A 20,093-nucleotide genomic window follows, 5' to 3' on the forward strand; every position below is an offset into this window, starting at 1 on the left:
AGAAAAAAAATCTTAGGAAACTCAATAACTGTTAGAGGTACACAGCTGGAGAAAAATAGTCTCAGTAATTCTAAATCTGTACAATTTATGAAAGTATCTTTTTGTGGTCATATTTTTAATCTGTACATTAACATAGCAAAAACAAATTCGAACTTTTATATAGTCTTATTTCTATGTATTATGTCTTTAGTCTTTCAAATATTTTAATGTTAATTGATACTTTAATGTTAATTGATACATTGGTGTAAATGGAATAATTTAAAGGCTGATTTTTGGTTTTCTGTGTCTTTTTCTATAGTCTCAGTATGAAGAGAGAATTCACTTAGTGAAAAATGGTACACAACTAAATGATATCTCTGAAGTGCAAGTTGCTGATCTTCAGTCTCCTCCTAGCATCTCAGTAAGTATCTCAAAAACTTCTAGTTACTCTACTTTGTTTTTTGTTTCATAAATAGCAAATGAAACCACTTAAGTTCTTCTTTGAGATGTTGCCACTGAAAGTATGCTTGTGCTCTATGCTTTTTCTTAATAAACATGTCTGTGCGTCCTCATATGGGGCAGAAAAGGTGGGATAGCAGCCATCTGCTTAGTCCACTTTTACTGCCCACTAAGAGGAGATAGGACCTAGCAAGTGTTAGATATGGCAATCTCTTCAGACTATAAAGCTATTTTTACAACCAACCTCACACCATCTTCACATTCTTATGGAATTTGAAGTTCAAAAAACTTGTGCACGTTATATTTTAATTAGTTTTGGAGCAAATCTTGTTCCAGTTATCTCAAAGGATATGAGTTTTGCATATGTGCTACAAAAAGGTAAGAATAAAGTGCTCTCTTTTATTATGCATTTTCCTCTTAACTACTCAACTTAAGTAAAGCACAGTCCATGAAGTAACTTTGGCCTTAACATGTTTGAAAATAGTACTTGATTAATATTTTAATTACTCCTGGTCTTTTTCTGGGAACTTTTTTTTTTTGGTAGGTAATGCAAGGCAACCCTCCTATTAATGATCCAGCCATCGTAATGTATTCATCTGCACTCGTATGTCCCAATTTGCTTCCTGCATTTTCAAGCACAAAAGATCTAAGTCCAATTCATTCTACATTTAATGAGCAAACTGGAAAGAAAAGAGCAGATAAAAGTTCTAATCCTTGTTCTGCAAAGAATGGATCAGTGAACCTACCCTGTAAAACTTCAGGAGCATCATACTTTGATAAAGTCCCAGTAACCCAGTCATCAGGGATTTCTGGAAGTACTGCTCAGAACATCCAGCCAAACCAAAGTCAGCTAGATGATCCAGCATCAGCTACGCGTTTAGAAGCTGCTAAAGTTCCAAACAAGAAGGCACTTTCAAAAGTCCTGGACAGTATCATTGAATGTCTAAAAGCGATATTTCCACACTATACAAGGTATTACTGTTTCTAAAGGGTTTTTTTTCTTGTTTTTTACTTCTGTCAGCATATTCTGAATTTCTTGATAGAGCGTCTCCTCACATTTCAGCTGGAAGCAGGATGAGCTTTTGGCTGATTTTTCTCCCTATTGGGAAGTTTCTTATCTTCCCATTAATCTTGTAAAATTTTCAAGTAGTAGTTGAGTCTAAATGGGTTAGGATTGGGGTTCCATACTTGATGAGGTATGCAGGATGGAGACCATTCTGATGTGACATGATAGCGGCTAAGGTACATAATAGAGTGGATCTTCCTTCAGACTTCACAAGGTAACTAAGATGTGGCATTTTGGTTATACCTAGCCCCAGTGCTCTAAATTATGGAATGTATGCATGCTATTACCAAATTACTGCTAGTTTGCAGACCTCCAAGTCCTGACAAAAGTGATGCGTCTACCCTGCCATTAATTTTCTTTCATCTCTTATTAAATGAGGAAATTCTGTGAACAGGATCCTTAAATTATTGATAGAAAGTTATGATTACGCTATCGGGCACACGTTAGGAAATACTAAAATGAAGGTTGTTGTCTGTCACATCTTCACTTTCTCTTTTGTGTTTATACATTGACAGTCTGTAGGGTTACATTATTTTTAAACACCAAACAGTGCTACCCCAGTTTTTTATATAATTGCTACTCTGCATATCAGAGACCATTAGTCATTTATATTAGAACAGTCAGCCACAGTTACACAACAGATTAAGTATAAGCCATAGAAGTAATAGTAAAAATGTCCTGTTACAGTTTTTATAGACCACCTAAACTTGCAGCCTTTAGCTTTAGAATTGCTTTGACCACTGATTAGTACCTGTAGTTGGATGTGCTTTGGCTTCAAGACAAAATTATTCAGTACCTACCACAGAGTCTTATACATTAGTTATTGTATTCTCTCAAAGGTACAGTGATATATTTCAGCAAACATATTGGTGTAAATATAAAAGTCTGAATAAATGCTGCAAGGTGGAGGAAATTTCATATTGTAACTAAAGAATAGAATGAAATCATGTAATTCAGCTCTATGATAACATGTTTACATGGGGAAAAGTAGAGTAAAGCAAACTTGGTATTCTTGCAGTTTGAGTTTTTAACCATATTCTAATTTTTATTTAAACTAAGTATAGAAGTGTTTTTTCATAGAATAACAAAATTTGTTGAATAAACATTAAGCCCTTTATATATCAGTAAGAATGCAACGAAGACAGTGTTACTTGATGATAAAAGTCTTTGGAGTTTTCTCTCAAAGTTCAGATTTTTTTGTGCTCAGAAAGCACCGATATAGACTATTTCAGCTGACTTTTTAAACTGAACTTAATAAACAAAACCCCCAAATCAGCTAGACTAGGTAAATAGCAGTAACCATATGCACTTTTTATGGATGTAAAACTTTTCAGTGCCAACTCAGGTAGTATGATTTTTTTTAAATTACCTATGAAGTTTTGGTATAAATTTCTGAAGTAGTTAGCTTGATATTTCTGCAGCTCAGTGTCTTCTATAGTTCTGAGTTATATGGGCTTAGTCCCCTTCTGTCTGCAATTTCCTAGAGCAGTTCATTTCTGTAACACAGCCCCTCTGATTACATCTCCTACTGTAACGTGCTATCAAATGTTCATTACCATAGCAGCAGTTCACTTTACTTCCAATCATATCTTTCTTAGTCTTGTTTTCAACAGGTTTTTTGGCTAGAAGTGAGCAACTTTTACTCTTCCTTATTCCGCTCCCCTGGATCAGTAAAGAGCATTATGATGATGTCAGTCACCTAGATCCAGCATGGCAGTTCTCTCCCATAAACACTGGCTAAGTCTAAGCAGTGTGACATATGTGAGGCAGCATTTACAGGATCTTGAGAGAGCAAATTAATGCTCTGTCTAATCTCTGACAGGATATGGGGCTCAGAGTCAAGACTGGGCTGAGGGGCCTGATATGCTTGTCTGGAGAGCCATGATTCCCAGTGCAGAAAATCCCATCCTGGAAACAGGTTATTAGAGGACAAATCCAAAGATGATGTGGCAGCATGCTAGCTCAGGTGTTGAGTCCTAGGGCTAGAGCCTGGTCAGAATTAAGACAAAACAAAACAGTGGGCACCAGATTTTTTTGCCCTTATCTCCCTAGAAAAAACATCAGGATTCCTACATAACTCTCATTCCCACACAAAGTAAGGACACTAGCAATGAGACCCTCAACCCCAGGTGGAGGGGAAGATATTTCCGGGGGAGGGGGGGTCCAATCCATCCCAGCCACAGCCTGGTAAAAAACCAAAACATTACAGAGGGTAAGAAAAAAAGTAAAAGAAATCTAAGTATTGTCTTCTGCTGAGGAAAGAGACTTCTTACATTCAGGCTCTACAGCAAGGCATGGAAAACATGTGTCTAAGGTTTTTAAGCCTTCAATAAATTTGAGATCACATTCAGAAAGGTTGCATTGCTATCTTTAGATCAATCAGAGCTAGCACATGAGGACTAGTCTAAGGGCAAATACCTACCTTGCAAACCATCACTTCAGATAGCAATCCCACAGCTCCCTTCTTTTGAAAATGTGAACAGGGAAGGATGGGCAATACCTGACAAGCTTTAGCGCATGAGCAGGTGTGCACTTAGATAAAAGTTGCAAGTACCCAAAATCACCATTACAGAAATACCAAAGGATGGTGCCACAGTGGCATCTCTAGGAAAAGAATGGTAATCCTGGGTGAAGATTTCTCTCCCAATTATACAAAAAGGTGAAAACCACCATCAAAAGAACTTTGAAGCATCCTTGGCCACTATATGCTCCACAAGACCCAGTCAGGATGACTATAAAGTTTATGAAAAGCGTAGGGCTACACTACGGGCCAGATTGACAGGCAGTGATCAATACAATGGTATGTTTATAGAGTCTAGTTATAGAGGCAATAAGACTGGTGATCACTCTCAGCATCATCTCCAGTATGCCCTCTCAACAAGTGGAAGGAGCGTCGATCGACAAGAGACCACCACTCGTCCACATACCACAGTGGAGACATTGTGGTACATCAACTTCAGCTACCTTATTCACATACCTTAAGTTATGTAACTTCAATTGATCTCCCCAGATACTATAGACTTGCCCTAAAGAAAACACCCCCAGTTACAGACTTTGTGGCGTCGCATCTAATTGCTCCAGGACTATAGCTGTCTATTCCACACACATTCTGTGCTTACACAAATAACAGGTTGACTTCTGTCTGGAGAAAAATTGGATTAGGTTGTGGCAGACAGCACTTCCAAATCAAAACAGTCCCTCCCCATACAGTCTGTTGAGAGATAACAAGAAGTCTAGTAACATGTAGAAATATTCCTTGCATCTATCTGCCTCTCAAAACTGTCAGGGAAACCATGAAACTGCAAAAACCCTAGGTGGAAGCATTGCCTCTCAAGGCTCATTAACCATGCCTTTGCTGTGCTCTGAACCTAGGAGGGAGATTTTCCCATTTCTCAGGAGAATGGTCTCTACTAATCACAGACAGGTGGGTGAGACCTGTAGTGAGTTGTGGCTACTCTCCCTGGGGGCTTCACCCACCCCTTTTTCATCTAATCGGTGATAAATTAACATCCTGGACAGAGGAGCAATAGAAAGGCTCTTAATCTATCCTCCATATTTTTGGAAGAGGATACCAGCATGGGCGTATCAGCCATCTTGGACCTCAACAAATAGTGGAGGAACACTAATTCCAGATGGAGAGCCTAGTCTTGACTGTAACATCTGTCTCAAGGATTACCTCTGAATGTCCTTACCTCTAAACCTTTTCTTTCTGGTTTCCACTTGAAATGAGTTAAAAATAGTTAAGCATTGCAACTATTGTAGTTAAAACATCTAGCAGATTGGTATTAAGTGATTAAGAGCAGTGAAAACTAGACATTGAAAAAAAGGTATCTAGAAATGTGTGTCTACTACAGGCCTGAGTAAAAATTCCCTCCGTGGGCCAGATCTGGCCTGCAAAGCTGCTAGATCCAGCCCGCAAATGCAGCGGGGAGCCTTAAGCAGACTCCCTGCCTGCTGCCCCTCCCTCTCACACTGCTGAGAAAAGTGGCTGTTGCAGGGCTCTGGACAGCTGTGAGCTGGGGGGGAGGGGGAGGGGTGGAAAGGGAGAGAGGCTTCAGGTGCTGCTCCTGCCCCAAGCTATTAACAGCTTGCAAAGCACCCTCCCCTCAGGCTTGTAGCTGTTCAAAAACTACATGACCCCCCTGTAGCTAGTGCAGGGGCAGGGCAGGCAGTGAGTCTATTTAAGAAGGCTGCTGGGTGGGAGTCAAGCAGGTAAATCTCCCAGCTAGAGCCAGCCTCTGGCACCCCAACCCTTTGACTCCCTACCCCACATAACTCAAACTGTCTGCCCCCATATCCCTTCCCAGATCCTGCACCCCAATCCCCTTCCCCCAATCCCCAGGTCACAACCAACTCCCTCCACCCCCTCCTGCACCATAGTCCCCTGCCCCAAGTCACAATCATCCCATCCTAGGTCACAACTCAAACCCCTCTTCCCCCTCCTGCACCCTAGTCCACTAACCCAGGTCACAAGTGCCTCCTTCACCCAAACTCCTTCCCAGACCCCATAGCCTCTCCTGCAACCCAGTCCCTTATTCCAAGCTCCTTTCTGCACCCAACCTCCATTCTAGACCCCCCACCTCCTCCAATTAATATGGAAGAGTGTGGCCTTTGACCATTTGCCAAATTTTTGGAGTGCCCCCCCCATCAAAAATGATTGCCCACCCCGGTCTTCTATCATGCATTTGAGAATGACAGACCCCACCCTTTTTTTCTGAACAAGGCTACTACTATGAATCTAAAACTGTAAGCAAAGAGGGGTTTTTCTTAATGCAGTTGTGCTGATTGAATCATAATACAAACTGTTGTAAAATTCTGTGCTTTACTTTTTATCCTTCTCTTAGATCTGAACTTACTGACTTCATTAAAAAAGTACAAATTAAAAATGGAAACAAACTTTCAGGATTGAGCTCAGATGAAATCTTGACCAGAGTTACGGAACTAATTCTGGACCATCAAAATAATAAAAAGGTACTGTTTCTTCGCTTTCAGTTCCACACGCAGAAAATGTCAGACTTTTTGTGCAGTAATTGATTACAACAATTAAACAAAAAGGCTGAAGAGACTGTAGAATGTTCTTCAGCAAATGCATGGCTTGATGGTGATGATAAAAATTTCCTTTTCAATACCTCTGTAGTCTCCAACCTTAGGAAAGAGAACTGAGATGCCTAGATCCTGTGATTCAGCAGGACAGACTGTACCTCACACTTGGAAAGTAGCTAAATCTGCAGTGGAAAATGTATCTAGCCCACCCAAAGCAAGACTTTCCTGTACAACTGCCATAAAAAAAACAACTCTGGCATCACGGCCAGCCCACCAGCCGTGGAGCTACATTGGAGGACCATCACAATCAAAATGGATAAAAACAAATGATTCTACTGTAAGTTTTCTTTACTCTTCTACTAATGTATAAATAAAGAAAAGAACAAAAAAGGCAATGGTTTTTAATTAAGTCAAGTTATATCTTAGGAAATATTTAAGAAACCAAAACCTTTATATTTTTAAAACAAAAATCTGTACTCATTTGGTTCACTAATACTCTTAGATAATATGTCGGCACCAAATGCAGCAAAACAATGTTATACGCATATCAGATCAAATGAGGGATGCTTTTTCCCCCCAATGCATGTTGCTTTAGGCCAGTGGTCTCTAATCTTTTTTTATGCCCAAGATCAATTTTTGAATTTAAGGACAACCCAGAATCTACATTGCTCCTCCCTAAGTCCCTGCCCACTCTCCTCCTCCCCCCATCACTCAATCTCCCCATCCTCATTCACTTTCACCAGACTGGGAGGTCTGAGCATGGGGCACAAGTAGGTGACAGGTGCAAACACTGGGAAAGAGATTGCCCCAGCCAGAGCCCCCTCCTGTACCCAGAGTGTTGGGGAGGAAAATTACTTCAGCAGCAGCAGGCCTAGTGGTTGGGACACTGGGCTGCAGAGGCATGAAGTCAGTATTATGGGCACAAAACCTATATCCTTGTACTACCTGTGTCTGTGCCTGAAATGGGCCAGTGTGCCCCAGAGCTCCTGGGGGTGGGCGGGCATGTGGTTCTATGTGTTGTCTCTGTGCCAGCAACACCCCATCAATTCCCATTGGCCAGTTTCCCTTTCCTGGCCAATGGGAGCTGTGGGGAGGAGCAGTAGCACAGCAAGACTATTACACTGAGACCCCCCTTCCATGAAGCAAGGCCATTTTGACCATTTCCAGGAACAGGCCAGGGGTGTGGGGCCAGAGCAAGTTTGGAGCCTGCCTTAGCAACAGCCTAGCACCACCACCAGAGATGGCCATCAGCTTGGAGATGTCCCAGGACATACCAGTCAGTTGTGATTGACCAGTTGGTAACTGCTGCTTTAGGCATTGTAAGTCAGTGTTCTGAATTTTCTCTCATCTTCAGAGCAAGGAGCTGGAAAGTCTGTGTTCTGCTCCTAGCTGTGCCACTAACTTGCTGCAAGACATCAGACAGTACCAATATATTCCTCTATAAAATGGTGAATGGTACCTGCTTCAATATCTTCCCCATATTGATGTTGAAAATTGAAGTGTGTTGAAATAATCAAATGACAGGGTGTGAACTTTTCTAGCCTCTGATTTTAGCTAGAAAAGTTCTACGTAGGTGTAATAGTGTATCCGGATTTATTTTACAAATGATTCAGATGATAGAACATGATTTTATTTGAATTGTTTGCAGGATGTAATTACCATAGTATGGAAATCTAAATGGGAGATGGGATTCCTACACTCTTTCAATCACTAAAAGTTTCATTGCTGTTTTTGAAAGTATTCTGTAGTGAAGTCTCCGCTTCAGTAGCATCACTTCCGTTAGTAAAGCTAAGGCTATGTCTATATTGCAGTGCTATTGCCCCAAAATAGCTATTCTGCGTCTTTTGACCGCACCCATTATTTTGAAATATAATGGGCTTGCAATTCTGATGTCCCTGTAAACCTCATTCCTCAAGGAGTAAGGGACGTTTCAGAATAGTGATTTATTTCTAAATAAGTACTGTGTAAACACAGCCAAATTTCGAAATAAGATCTGCAATTTGTGTCACTCAAATTGTGTAGCATATTTCGAGCGCTGGATGCAGTGTAGATGCATTCTTATAGACTTAAATACTATTGTTCTGTTGTGTTTTTAAAAAAAAGAAATCGGCAGAATACATTTGTTTACAATAGGCTTAAGCTCTTCAGGGCAGGATCTGTGACTGTTTTATCTTTGGAAGGCATGCAGTCCACTGGAGAGGGGAGGTGCAACTGGAAACACTATCTTGGTTGTTTCACTCGAGTTTAGTATGTTACAACTAGCTGCTGACTAGACTTAATAGATTTTTTTTTTAAGGAAATTAACCTTCAAATTATTTAAAAACATATTTTTGTATCTCTAGACATCTGATGATGATCCCTGCATAATATGCCATGAGGAGCTAAGCCAGGAAGATTTGTGTGTGCTAGAATGTGGACACAGTTTTCACAAACGAGTAAGGATTAATAATTTTTTTAATATTCTCACACTATTTACCTGTGAGTCTTTTGAACTTACTTATCTAACTCAAATATATTTTGACTTTAGACAGATCTCCTGCCTTTTCACCAAAAAAAATTTAAAGTATTTAATATTGATAGTAAAGTAGCAATTCATATGTTGTATTCCTTATAACAACTCATTGCATATTTGAAAATATTCCTTTATTTTCGGCTGACAAAATTTTCTTGTATTTTAGCAAGCTAGATACTAAATGATTTTGTTACACTACTGTTTCAACTTAAAAATAAGGCTGACTGTACACATTCTATTCAAAGTTTCACAGAGACACTAATTAACATGTAACAGGAACACAGGTTTAATTGCCAATATTTTGTTCAAAGGGTAGGCACACATGGAAACAGCTAGTATAGCAAGTTTTTATAGTAAATAAGAATTAATATTAGTATTACTAATGTACATTAACTCCTGATATGGCGATATACCAATCTCAAAACTGGAAGGGATCTTGAGAGGTCATCAAGTCCAGTCCCCTGCCCTCACAGCAGGACCAAGTACCATCCCTGACAGATTTGCCCCAGATCCGTAAATGGCCCCCTCAAGGATTGAACTCACAATCCATACTAAAGTTCATGACTAAAAAGATATTCTTATGTACTTATCCTTTTTTAGTTAACAAACCTTAAAAATAGGTGTAATAAAAATAACTCTATAGTTGATGCACATCAGAAATTGGTTTTTAAATACATAGCTATAGTCTCTGTAGCATCATGGAACCAGAGGCCAGATTTTTTCCAACACCAAATCTTAACTTACATTTGAATGCTTTGGAAAAGTATCTATTTTGAAGTAGTGTCGTTTTGCTAGTAGTTATTACTAAATGTACCTGAAATTAACTAAAATTTCTGACATTTCTTTTGCCATCTTTTTTCACAGTGTATTGCAACCTGGCTTAAAACACAAAGTACGTGTCCAACATGTCGAGTTCATGTTCTGTTACCTGAAGATTTCCCTAAGCTTCCTGGAAGAAACCGACATGCTTAAATCTTGCCTTACTGTTAATATTTAGATTAGATGCAATTCATGTTAGTATCTGCAAATTATCTTGGTAACAAATGTATATGTGTAATGTGCTGCCTAGAAACATAGGCAAACTCCCTGGCTCTGTTGAAGTCAGTGACAAAACTCCTATTAATGTCATTGAAGCCAGAATTTCACTGAGTTTGTAGGTTATCAAATATATATTAGCATTTTTATTCCCATGAAAATGTAAAAACAAAAATTAAACCAGTTAATTTTAAATTCTGAAAATGCTGACCTTTTTTCTGATTACTGGCCAAATGGATGTATGTATTAACATATGTTAAGGTATCTCAAAGAGGATTTTATGTAGCATTGTTTTATTAAATTATCTGGTTCATATATTTAAACTGAACAAAATGGATATGCGAAGTTTATCAGGGTAAAATATGGGGTATTTTTTACTTTAAAGAGTTACCTGAGCCACAAAGGCCACCGAATATACCTTCTTCAAGGGAAAGCCTATGTGCTTCATCCTTGGAAGAGGAAGAGTGATCACTCTTGAGAATTCAAGCAAATGTTTATGTAATTACGTAAGCAGCATTCAGAGACTGAGGAACCTAATTTTTATGACCTACACCAGTTCACACAGTGTCCTTTTATTGAAAAATTCCCACCTTTAACAGATCACTGAGATACCACCTGACTCCAAATTGACCATTTGTAAAAATCTGTCTTGTATATAAAAAAGACTTCAGCTGACATTTACATGGAAAAAAATCAAAATTCCAGTGAGTGAATTTAATTAACATTCTCTTGCAGAGTTGGAACACAAATAGTGTTTCTCATCTTGCTCAGTCAAAATAGATTAAAAAGCTTAAATAATGAAAAGTAGAATCTTTAAAAAACTTGTTTTATTTTCTGTGCTCTTTATAGCATATTTTAAATGATTTTCTTGAGTTTAAAATCAGTAAATCTCCCATGTATACACACAGTAGTGATTTTAATTAGATACTTAAATCACTTCTTCAGAATCTCTCTCACTACTGTTGGTTTTTTATAGCTGTTTCCACACAAACCCTGTTTTGTATAAACCACAAATTTAAGTATTTTGGATTAGACTAAAATATTTTATATTTCGAATAACTATTGTATTGACATTTTCTGAGCATAGACATCCAAGCAAATTATTTATTCACTATTATCATGTTCTTTATTCTAACCTAATAAGTGGTTTAAATCTTCTGCTATTGCATGAAGTTTGATTTTTTTTTTTTTTTTTTTTGTTCAAAGTGATGTAAGAACTTGCATCATCTTAACATTTCCAGTTAGAGGAAAATGGAAGTATCATAATTCGTATTTATATTGAAATTGTATCCTCTGTGTGGTCACTGGCTTATCTCTTGTTCCTTGATATAAGTAGGGTAAATGCAGCTGGAAAATTAAATTTGTTACATTACTTTTTATTGAACCAGTCTAAAATGTTTCTGACTTAAGTTTAGTGCTGGTCTTTTCTAATTGTCCCCTCATTTACAACAAAATGCTTGCAGTTGGAGCACTTCCTAAAAAAAATTGCTCAGAACTGCCTCTACTGGCCTAATATTTTGCATTAGTCATGTAGCTTTTTCCTGAAGATCTGTAAAATGGCTGAATAATTTGTCACAGCTACTTGAAGACCAAAACTAAACTAGATACCACCAAATATTTCAGACTCTGAAGTCAAGCGTATTAAAATTGACTGGTTACATGAAATAAGCGTATTAAAATTGACTGGTTACATGAAATAAAATGTCTAATATAACAATCTTTTCTGATGCTGTGCTTCTTTTGAAGTTTTTTTTAAATCTACCTTGTAATCAATTTAGTATGTTTAATGTTCATTTGAGGCTTATCAACTAAAAAAGTTTTCTACTTCTAAAATATGTGTTTTCTTTGTATAAAAAGTGTTTGTTTTACATATGTAACTATAAACTAAGTTATTACTTACACTGAAAGTCATATCTTACCTATACATAAGATTTCCTTTCTTAGGAGTAACCTCACTCACGATGCATGACCTGAACACAAAATGAGTTTGATACCCCTGGTGTACATAGACTTTCATAGGTGATACTGATGTGGAGATATGGGGATATGCAGGTAAGCTAAAGTTCTTAGAAATCAGAAAATGATTGAGAAATATTATAGCTAAAGCTCTATCTTGACTTTTTTTCTATGTAGGTGAGGTTATGGCACATCAGGACATCCAGATTAATATTAGAGCTCAACCAAACAACATGAAAGCATAAAGGGTAGAGCAGGGCCAAAACCATCTTGGTTCTTTCTTGCCACCCCGACATTGAGACAGAACGTGGGCTGTACTTACCTTCTTCCCCCCTACTTGCACCTCATTATAGTAGAAGCTTAGTTGTAATTAGCTAACTACCTTCTTGGCCAGAAACTCCAGTTGTCAGTTATTGAGATTTGAAGGGCAGAAAAGGCCTCGCTGCAGTCAACCTTCTGAGAATAGGTGAAGAAGCAACATTGTTCCAAAGACAAACCTAAACACTGGTCTTCAGTAACAGTGAGTCCAAGACACAAGTCATAATTTCTTGGATTCATTTCAGATTCCACAGTCAAAAAGTGGTAAACAACCCAGACTGCGTCGCTCTAACACCTCAACACGGACCACGTATTGAGTGACTCCAGTATCATCCAGCTCTGCGGACTGCAGCCCCTTTAGTATGCCCTCCTATACCTTTGTCCTCAGCACCAAGTTCTTGAGCACTGACATTCTGCAGCCCAGAAAATCCCACAGTTACAATAGATATGGCTTATTGCCCGTCTGGCTGCAGTTTCCCTCAGACAGCTCACAATCGTAATACAACCTGTTTGAGTGATACCCCATTCTCCTTTTACTGCCAGATCTTCAGAGTCTGTGGCAACTGTAACATTCAATTTGATCCTAACTTCAGTCATTTTTGGGCTGTAGCGCATGTACCATTTCTTCTTCTGGGGTGATTACTCAATAGTGGGATGATCTTAGTCACCAAGGACCAGCCCTCCTGCCCCTACTTCAGGCATGGCAGAGCTAATGTGCAGACGTTGAGCTAAATCCAAGCAGTGGTCTATTTGTGAGGCTGCTTTTATAGGCACTTTGTAAGGCAAATTATGCCTTGCCTGTTCTCAGCCAACCAATCCTTGCATTTCTAGGGCAGGGGCTGTGTTAGATAGACTTGTCTGGTCCTCACCCAGTCCCAGAGCTGCCGCAATTCCGATACAGGAAAGATTGTGTGTTCCTAAGCAGACCCAGGAGAGACTCCAAGGGCGAGGAGGACTTTAGCCAGCCAGGTCAGGTTCCCTAGCTGATGGCAGGCTGAAGAGAGCCTGCGCCTGTCCAAAAAAAGAGAGAGAACGGTGATCCAGCACTCAACCTGCTCCTATGCTGCAAGCAGAAAAGAGGGGTATAATACTAGGTTGGAATGTCCCAGACAAGGCACAGTCATTCAGATGTGGATTGGGGAGCAGTTAAGACTCAGTCTGATTCCAGCAATCAGTCTGATTCCATAGCAGTGGTCAGAAGAGGCATACACAGAGACAATGAGGCTTTGTCTACACTACAAGGTTTTTGCGCAAAAACCAGCGGAGCGTCCACACCTCAAGTGTGTTTTTGCACAAAAAATACAGTAAATCGACAGGACAGAGGGCTTTTGATTCTCCGCCAGTTCCTCCTGACCGCGAATGGAGTGAACGCTCTCTCGTTAAATCCTGTCAGGGATTGAGAGAAGAAATTGTTTGTTGTTAGTTAGTAGTATAGTTATTAGTTGTTACAGTTGTAGTCAGTTAGTTTGTTCTAGTGTTAACATCGTTTAAAAAATATACAGTAAAACTCCAATAGTCCAACACCCAATTATCCAGCACTCCCGATAGTCTGGCATCAAAATGGCAAGCGCTCCTGACGGAACTGGGATGGAACCCGGAACTGCTCAGGTCAGCCGCTCTCACGTGGGTTACAACAGGGAGTGGAGGTGTTTGGCTCTGGGGAAGCGGAGGGGGATTGGGTTACGCATGGCGTCCTGGCCAGCTCATTGAAAAGCCAGCCACTCAGAGTACGTGTCCCAGTGCCTGGAGGGAGACTCGCGTCTACTGGTGGCTCCGGGACCCAAGCATAAGGTTGCGGGGAGTGGGAGCAGGATTGGGTTGGGAGTATGCAGTACCTCCTGATACTCTAGCATATCCGATAATCCGGCACCACCTAGATCCCAAAGGTGCCAGATTATCGGAAGTCTACTGTATATATAGTAATATTCGTAGCTTGGCTAGTTCTCTCCTTCAATTAGAGAACAGAAGATCTCCGATTGAGCCATGCCTGGCTCCCCTGGTTTTAAAAAGTGTGGCACATGCTGCGAGCCCATGCTCACCTCAGACAGGCATTCACTCTGCATACGGTGCCTGGGTAAGGGACATATTCCACAAAAATGTCCCCACTATTCGAAACATGGCGTGAGCTAGGTAAGACAGGGAGATGAGGCTGAAAATGCTATTATTTGATAAAGCGTTACAGTCGTCTGAGACTGATTCCTTCCAACCCCCTGAATCGGCCGGAACCACCAAATGTCAACCGGCTTCGCCTAAGACTGCCCACGCAAAGAGGAGGCCTTTTCCCTCATGTTCCTTGCCCCCGACTTGCGTTAGCATGGGACAAACTGGGCACATTGGACATGGCTATCATCCGCTGACTCAATACACACAAGCAGGGCCCGAGTATCTCGGCGCCAAATCCAGCACCTCCCAGAGATTAGGCACCAAAAACCGCTGCTGCAACTCACCTGGCACCAAGCCCTGAACCGGCGCCAAAATTGGCACAAAGGACATATACGTTGCTGGCACCAACGACGACTTTGCCACCACTAGTGCCTACGGCACCAGATTCCCCAGCACTGACTATATCAGCACCGGTGTGCCACCAAGTGTCAGCATCAGCCACACAGTCGGCTCCACGGCACTGCTCATTGCCAACACCTACTTTGCACACAACCATGCAACTGGCACCAACGCAAACCTTGACACCGGCATCATCACCTGAACAGTCACCCGTGCCAATGAAAGCATGCCAAAAATCATGCAAGCTGCCAACACCTTCACCCAGTCCGGAACACACTGAATTTTTTCCAGAACCACCTTCTCTGTCTCCAGCTCAATCCTTTCCATCTGATTATTCACCTAGGCACCAGCCCATGAGGCAGTTACTATTCACCATCTTACACTTCGCCTCATTATCATCATCGGCACCGAGATTCATTCAAGAGGCAGGTCGCAATCACTTACACTCTCCTCCTCCTGCAGACACCACGATCCTCACAGAGGTAGATACTCCCCTCGACATTCTCCACCTCGCGCATGCCACTATGATAGACCACACAGATATCACCACTATTATCACAGACCTCTTTCATACACTCCATGGTGCGACACGATAAGATCGCCTTCCTGTCAGCAACCTTGCACCTCAGGCAACCGGACAAATTCTCCAGCTCCATCAGCAACAAGACCTCCCACTCCAATTGGAATCTCCTTCCCCCCACCCCTCCAGCCACATCCCGTTCCTCACCAGTTGGAACCAGAATAAGGCCAGCTGTCAGACCATGAGGAGCCACAAGGACACTACCCTACAGACAACTTATCCTCGTCACCAGATGACACCATCTTCCCCAGTGACGCATCTCCCACTGACGACATCTGACCGGTTTCAAGAATTATTCAAGAGAGTTGCTGATAGCCAACAGGTGCAACACTCTGAGGTCCAACAAAAACAGCATAGTTTATTAAGAAACCAGAGTTTGAAAGTCGCCCTCACACTTGATGAGATTTTAGAAATAGCAGATGATATGTGGCAGACACCAGCCTCAACCCCCGCTACAAATACGAAAGCAGACAAGAAATACTTGGTTCCTACTAAGGGCATGGAATTCCTCTTTACACATCCACAACCAAATTCTCTTCTTGTGGATGCAGCACAACAGAGGGCTAAAGCTCCTCAGTGCAAGGGCAGCAACAATGACAAGGAAAGCAAGCATCTAGATCTCTTTGGATGGTAAGTCTACTCATACGCCACATTAACTTAAAGGATGGCCAATTATGCCGTGCTCCTGGCCAATCACAATTTTGATAACTATTCGAAATTGGTTCCACTTCCAGAACATCTGCCAGATAGTAAGTGTGAAGTACTCAGGGCAGTAGTACAGGAAGGATATATGGCTTTCCAGACAGCTCACCACATAGCCCTTGATACCGCAGCTATGGCAGCACAAACCACAGCCACATCGGTGGTCATGCGCAGAACGTCATGGCTTCAGCAAGCAGCAGTACCAAAGGACCTCCTGTCAAAGGTCAAGGACCTCCCCTTTGACAGGCAGAGTCTTTTCGTGGAAGAGACTGACCAAGTTCTCCATTCTGATAAGGACTCCAGGACTACACTTAGGACTGTGGGCACATATACACAGCCTTATCGTCAGAAATGATATATGCCCTACCAGAAACAAAGGCCATTCTCACACCTCAGTATAGACAACAGGAACATCAACGCAACAGACAAAGGCAGCAGAAAAGACAACCACAAATTAGACCGCCTAATCAACAGAACACCAGACAGCAGGTTTGACACCTCGGTCAAGGGACTGCAGACCATTCTGCTGGCCATTCACCATCATGCCACAAATGCACTTTTTCACCATCAGCTGAGGCCAGTCCACCAACGATGGGCCTATATCACCACCGACCAATGGGTCCTACAGCTAATTGTGTTGGCTACACCATCCCTTTTATTTCACTTCCTCCTCCCACCTCTCCATTCCCGTCTCTCTTCAGGGACTCATCTCACGAGTCTCTCTTAAAACAAGTGATGACCTTTGACGACTAAATCGGTACCTTCGCAAACAATGCTTCAAGATGGTGACCCTGGAGATTGGTTTACATCCCTCGACCTGCAGGATGCCTATTTTCATGTGACCGTTCACCCAGCTCAGTGGCATTTTCTACGTTTTCAAGTCAGTTCAGAGTATTTCTAGTACAAAGTTCTGCCTTTCGTTCTTTCATCAGCCCCCAGGGTTTTCTCGAAGACACTGGCGGTAGTGACAGCTTACTTACGGCGCGTGGGAATCATCCTATTCCCTTAGCTCGACGACTGCCTGATTGGAGCACCTTCTTTTGACGAAGCACTTCAGGCTACCAACATAACAAGAACCGTATTCGAAGCATTTGGTCTTATAATCAACATTGCAAAGTCATCCATGATGCCTCAACAGTCCATAGAATTTATAGGTGCACGCCTCAACTCTGCCATGGCTCACACATATTTATCAACAAACAGGTTCCAGGCTATTCAAGACCTGATACAGGTTCTCTCCACCAGTCCCAGAACCTTTATACTTACCTGCCTACAACTCATGAGGCGCCTGGCATGTAAGACATACGTTGTAGCACATGCAAGGTTGCACTTCAGCTGCCTTCAACATTGGATTGCTTTGATATATATGCCAAACAGTCACGATGTCCACAGAAAGGTCATTGTACCTTGTTATGTAAAAGAATCATTAGCATGGTGGACTATCCCCGACAACTTGATGGACAGAATACCCTTTCACTGACCTCAACCAACTATGCAACTTACCACCGATGCGTCCTGCTAGGAAGGGGTGCCCATCTACAAGACCAACAAATCCAAGGACACTGGTCTGCTCAGGAGTCCTTGCAACATATTAATCTACTCAAGTTGCAGGCAGTCTTCAATGCCTGCCAGCACTTCCTTCCCCTGGTCCGTGGTCATGTCATTCGTGTCCTTACCGACAATATGACAATGGTATACTACATAGACAAGGTGGGGCTCAATCCCGATCCCTTTGCACAGAGGCAATGCAATTATGGAATTGCTACAACCAACACAAAGTTACGATTATCGCAGCTTACCTCCATGGCAAGCAGAACGTCACAGCCAATGCCCTCAGCAGGCATTTCTCAACAAATCACATATGGAAATTGCACCAAAATGTGCTCCATACCCTATTCCACCGCTGGGGATATCCATCTATAGATCTCTTCACCACGTGTCGCAGCACGAAGTGCCCTCAATACTGCTCAAAAGCCAGAATCGGAAGAAAGATCATGGGGGGATGCTCTCCTATGCGACTGGAGCCACCACATTCTATACGCCTTTCCACCTACTCCTCTCATTCCCAAAGTCCTGGGGAAGATAGCAATTGAAGGAGCCAGAGTAATACTGATAGTCCCCTTCTGGCCATGACAGATGTGGTTCCCTTACCTGTTTTGCATGTTGGTCCACCCTTCATATCATCTTCCCAAATGTCTTGACTTGCTGACACAGAACCACAGGCGCTTGATACACCCTCAACTCGACCACCTTGCTCTGACAGCATGGTACTGAGTTGGTTCCAACAGAGATGAGTTGTTCCCAAGCTGTCAAACACGTTCTGTTACATAGTAGAAGATCCAATACATACAACACTTACCTGCACAAATGGCGACACTTCTGTTCATGGTGTTCCACCGCAAACTTGAACCCCTATTCACCGCATTTTGGACTATCTTTTAGATCTCAAACATTCTGGCCTTGCATTCTCCTTTCTTAAGGTACATATTGCAGCAATCACTGCCTTTCATCAGTCTGTGGATGGCTATTCCGTTTTTTCCCCACCCAATGACAAAGAGATTTATTAAAGGGTTGGTTAATCTCTTCCCATGCTACAGGCAGCCTGAGGACCTTTGGAACCTGGACCTAGTTTTGGATGCCTTAATGCGACCCGCTTTCGAGCCCTTGGCAACTTGTGACTTATCCACCTTGACCATGAAGATGGTTTTTCTGTTGCCAATAACTTCAGTACAGAGGGTTGGGGAAATATCCGCCCTCTCGGCAACACCACCTTACACAATATTTATCCCCCAGGGAGTAATACTGTGCCCTCAACCAGCCTTTCTACCAAAGATTAATTCAGAGCTTCACATAAATGAACCAATAAATAGTTCTTCCCACATTCTACCCTAAGCCACATTTCTCGGCACCACATGCACATCTCCATACCTTGGATGTCCATCGAGCATTAGCGTTCTACATTGACAGGACATGGTGCTTTCGAAAGTCATAGAGCCTCCTATTATCCACTGTAGAATGTTCCAAAGGCCATCCTTTGTCGGCACAGCGCATATCCAGACTCATCGTCACATTTATTACACAATGTTACTCGCTACAGAATAAGCCTCTTCCACACGCTCTGAGGGCCCACTTAACGAGGGCGATGGCACCTTCAAGTGCCTTCCTCAAGGGAGTTCCCCTACAAGATATTTGCCGAGCAGCTACATGGTCTTCCAGCTTTACATTCGCTAAACACTACGCTATACCTAACCTCCTTATGACTCACGCAGCAGTTGCTTCAGCTGTCCTCTCCACAGCAGCAGGGTGATAACTCAGAATCCTGCCTCCTTTTAAGTAGGCTACTGCTGTGAACTCACGTACAGTGGAACACCCCGAGAGACACTGCTTGAAGAAGAAGTTACTCACCTTGTGCAGTAATGATGGTTCTTCGAGATGCACGTCCCCGTGGGTGCTCCACGACCCACCCTTTTCCCCTCTTCGGAGTACCTTGTTTATTGTGTCTTTCAGACCCCAGAGGATCAGAAGGAACTGGCAGAAGCCAGACCGCACACACAGAAACAGCGTGAAAGGCATGAGACACGCATCGTGTATGCACAGTCCAGAAGACTATGGCTGAAAAAAGATCTCTGATCTGCAGCCCCGGGACAAGCCCAACACTTACAGTGGAGCACCCACGGGGACACGCATCTTGAAGAACCATCGTTCCTGCACAAGGTTAGTAACTTCTTTCATGCGCAAGAGCGTCCATGCAGTGTGGACGGTCTATTGCGCAAAAGCACATCGCTTTTCTGATGCGCTTTTGCACAAGAAGTTTTTGCAGAATATCTCTTCCGCAAAAAGTTTCTTGCGCAAAAACGCTGCCGTGTAGACAAAGCCTGAGAGGAACATTAACAACCCCTGTTAAGGATTCTGCATTATGAGTGCTGTCTCTATAGTAGTGG

The 20,093-nt window shown here is 42.0% G+C and overlaps 2 protein-coding genes across 6 annotated transcripts in view; one reads left to right on the forward strand and one right to left on the reverse strand.

The window, feature by feature from the left end:
* Positions 1 to 10,769, forward strand: part of TTC3 (tetratricopeptide repeat domain 3) — a 149,668-nt gene extending 138,899 nt beyond the window's left edge. For all 4 annotated transcript variants that reach the window (XM_075911810.2, XM_075911801.2, XM_075911793.2 and 1 more), the window contains 6 exons: positions 299 to 400; positions 983 to 1,410; positions 6,349 to 6,475; positions 6,642 to 6,884; positions 8,890 to 8,982; positions 9,924 to 10,769. In XM_075911810.2, coding sequence (XP_075767925.2) covers positions 299 to 400; positions 983 to 1,410; positions 6,349 to 6,475; positions 6,642 to 6,884; positions 8,890 to 8,982; positions 9,924 to 10,031 — 1,101 coding nt within the window. In that variant the 3' untranslated portion in view covers positions 10,032 to 10,769. The remainder of the gene's footprint in view (positions 1 to 298; positions 401 to 982; positions 1,411 to 6,348; positions 6,476 to 6,641; positions 6,885 to 8,889; positions 8,983 to 9,923) is intronic.
* Positions 1 to 20,093, reverse strand: part of VPS26C (VPS26 endosomal protein sorting factor C) — a 75,308-nt gene that overhangs the window by 20,539 nt on the left and 34,676 nt on the right. The window lies entirely within an intron of this gene.

Source organism: Pelodiscus sinensis, chromosome 1, assembly GCF_052426305.1.
Source record: "Pelodiscus sinensis isolate ZL-2025 chromosome 1, ASM5242630v1, whole genome shotgun sequence".
In the NCBI taxonomy this organism is placed as follows: domain Eukaryota; kingdom Metazoa; phylum Chordata; order Testudines; family Trionychidae; genus Pelodiscus; species Pelodiscus sinensis.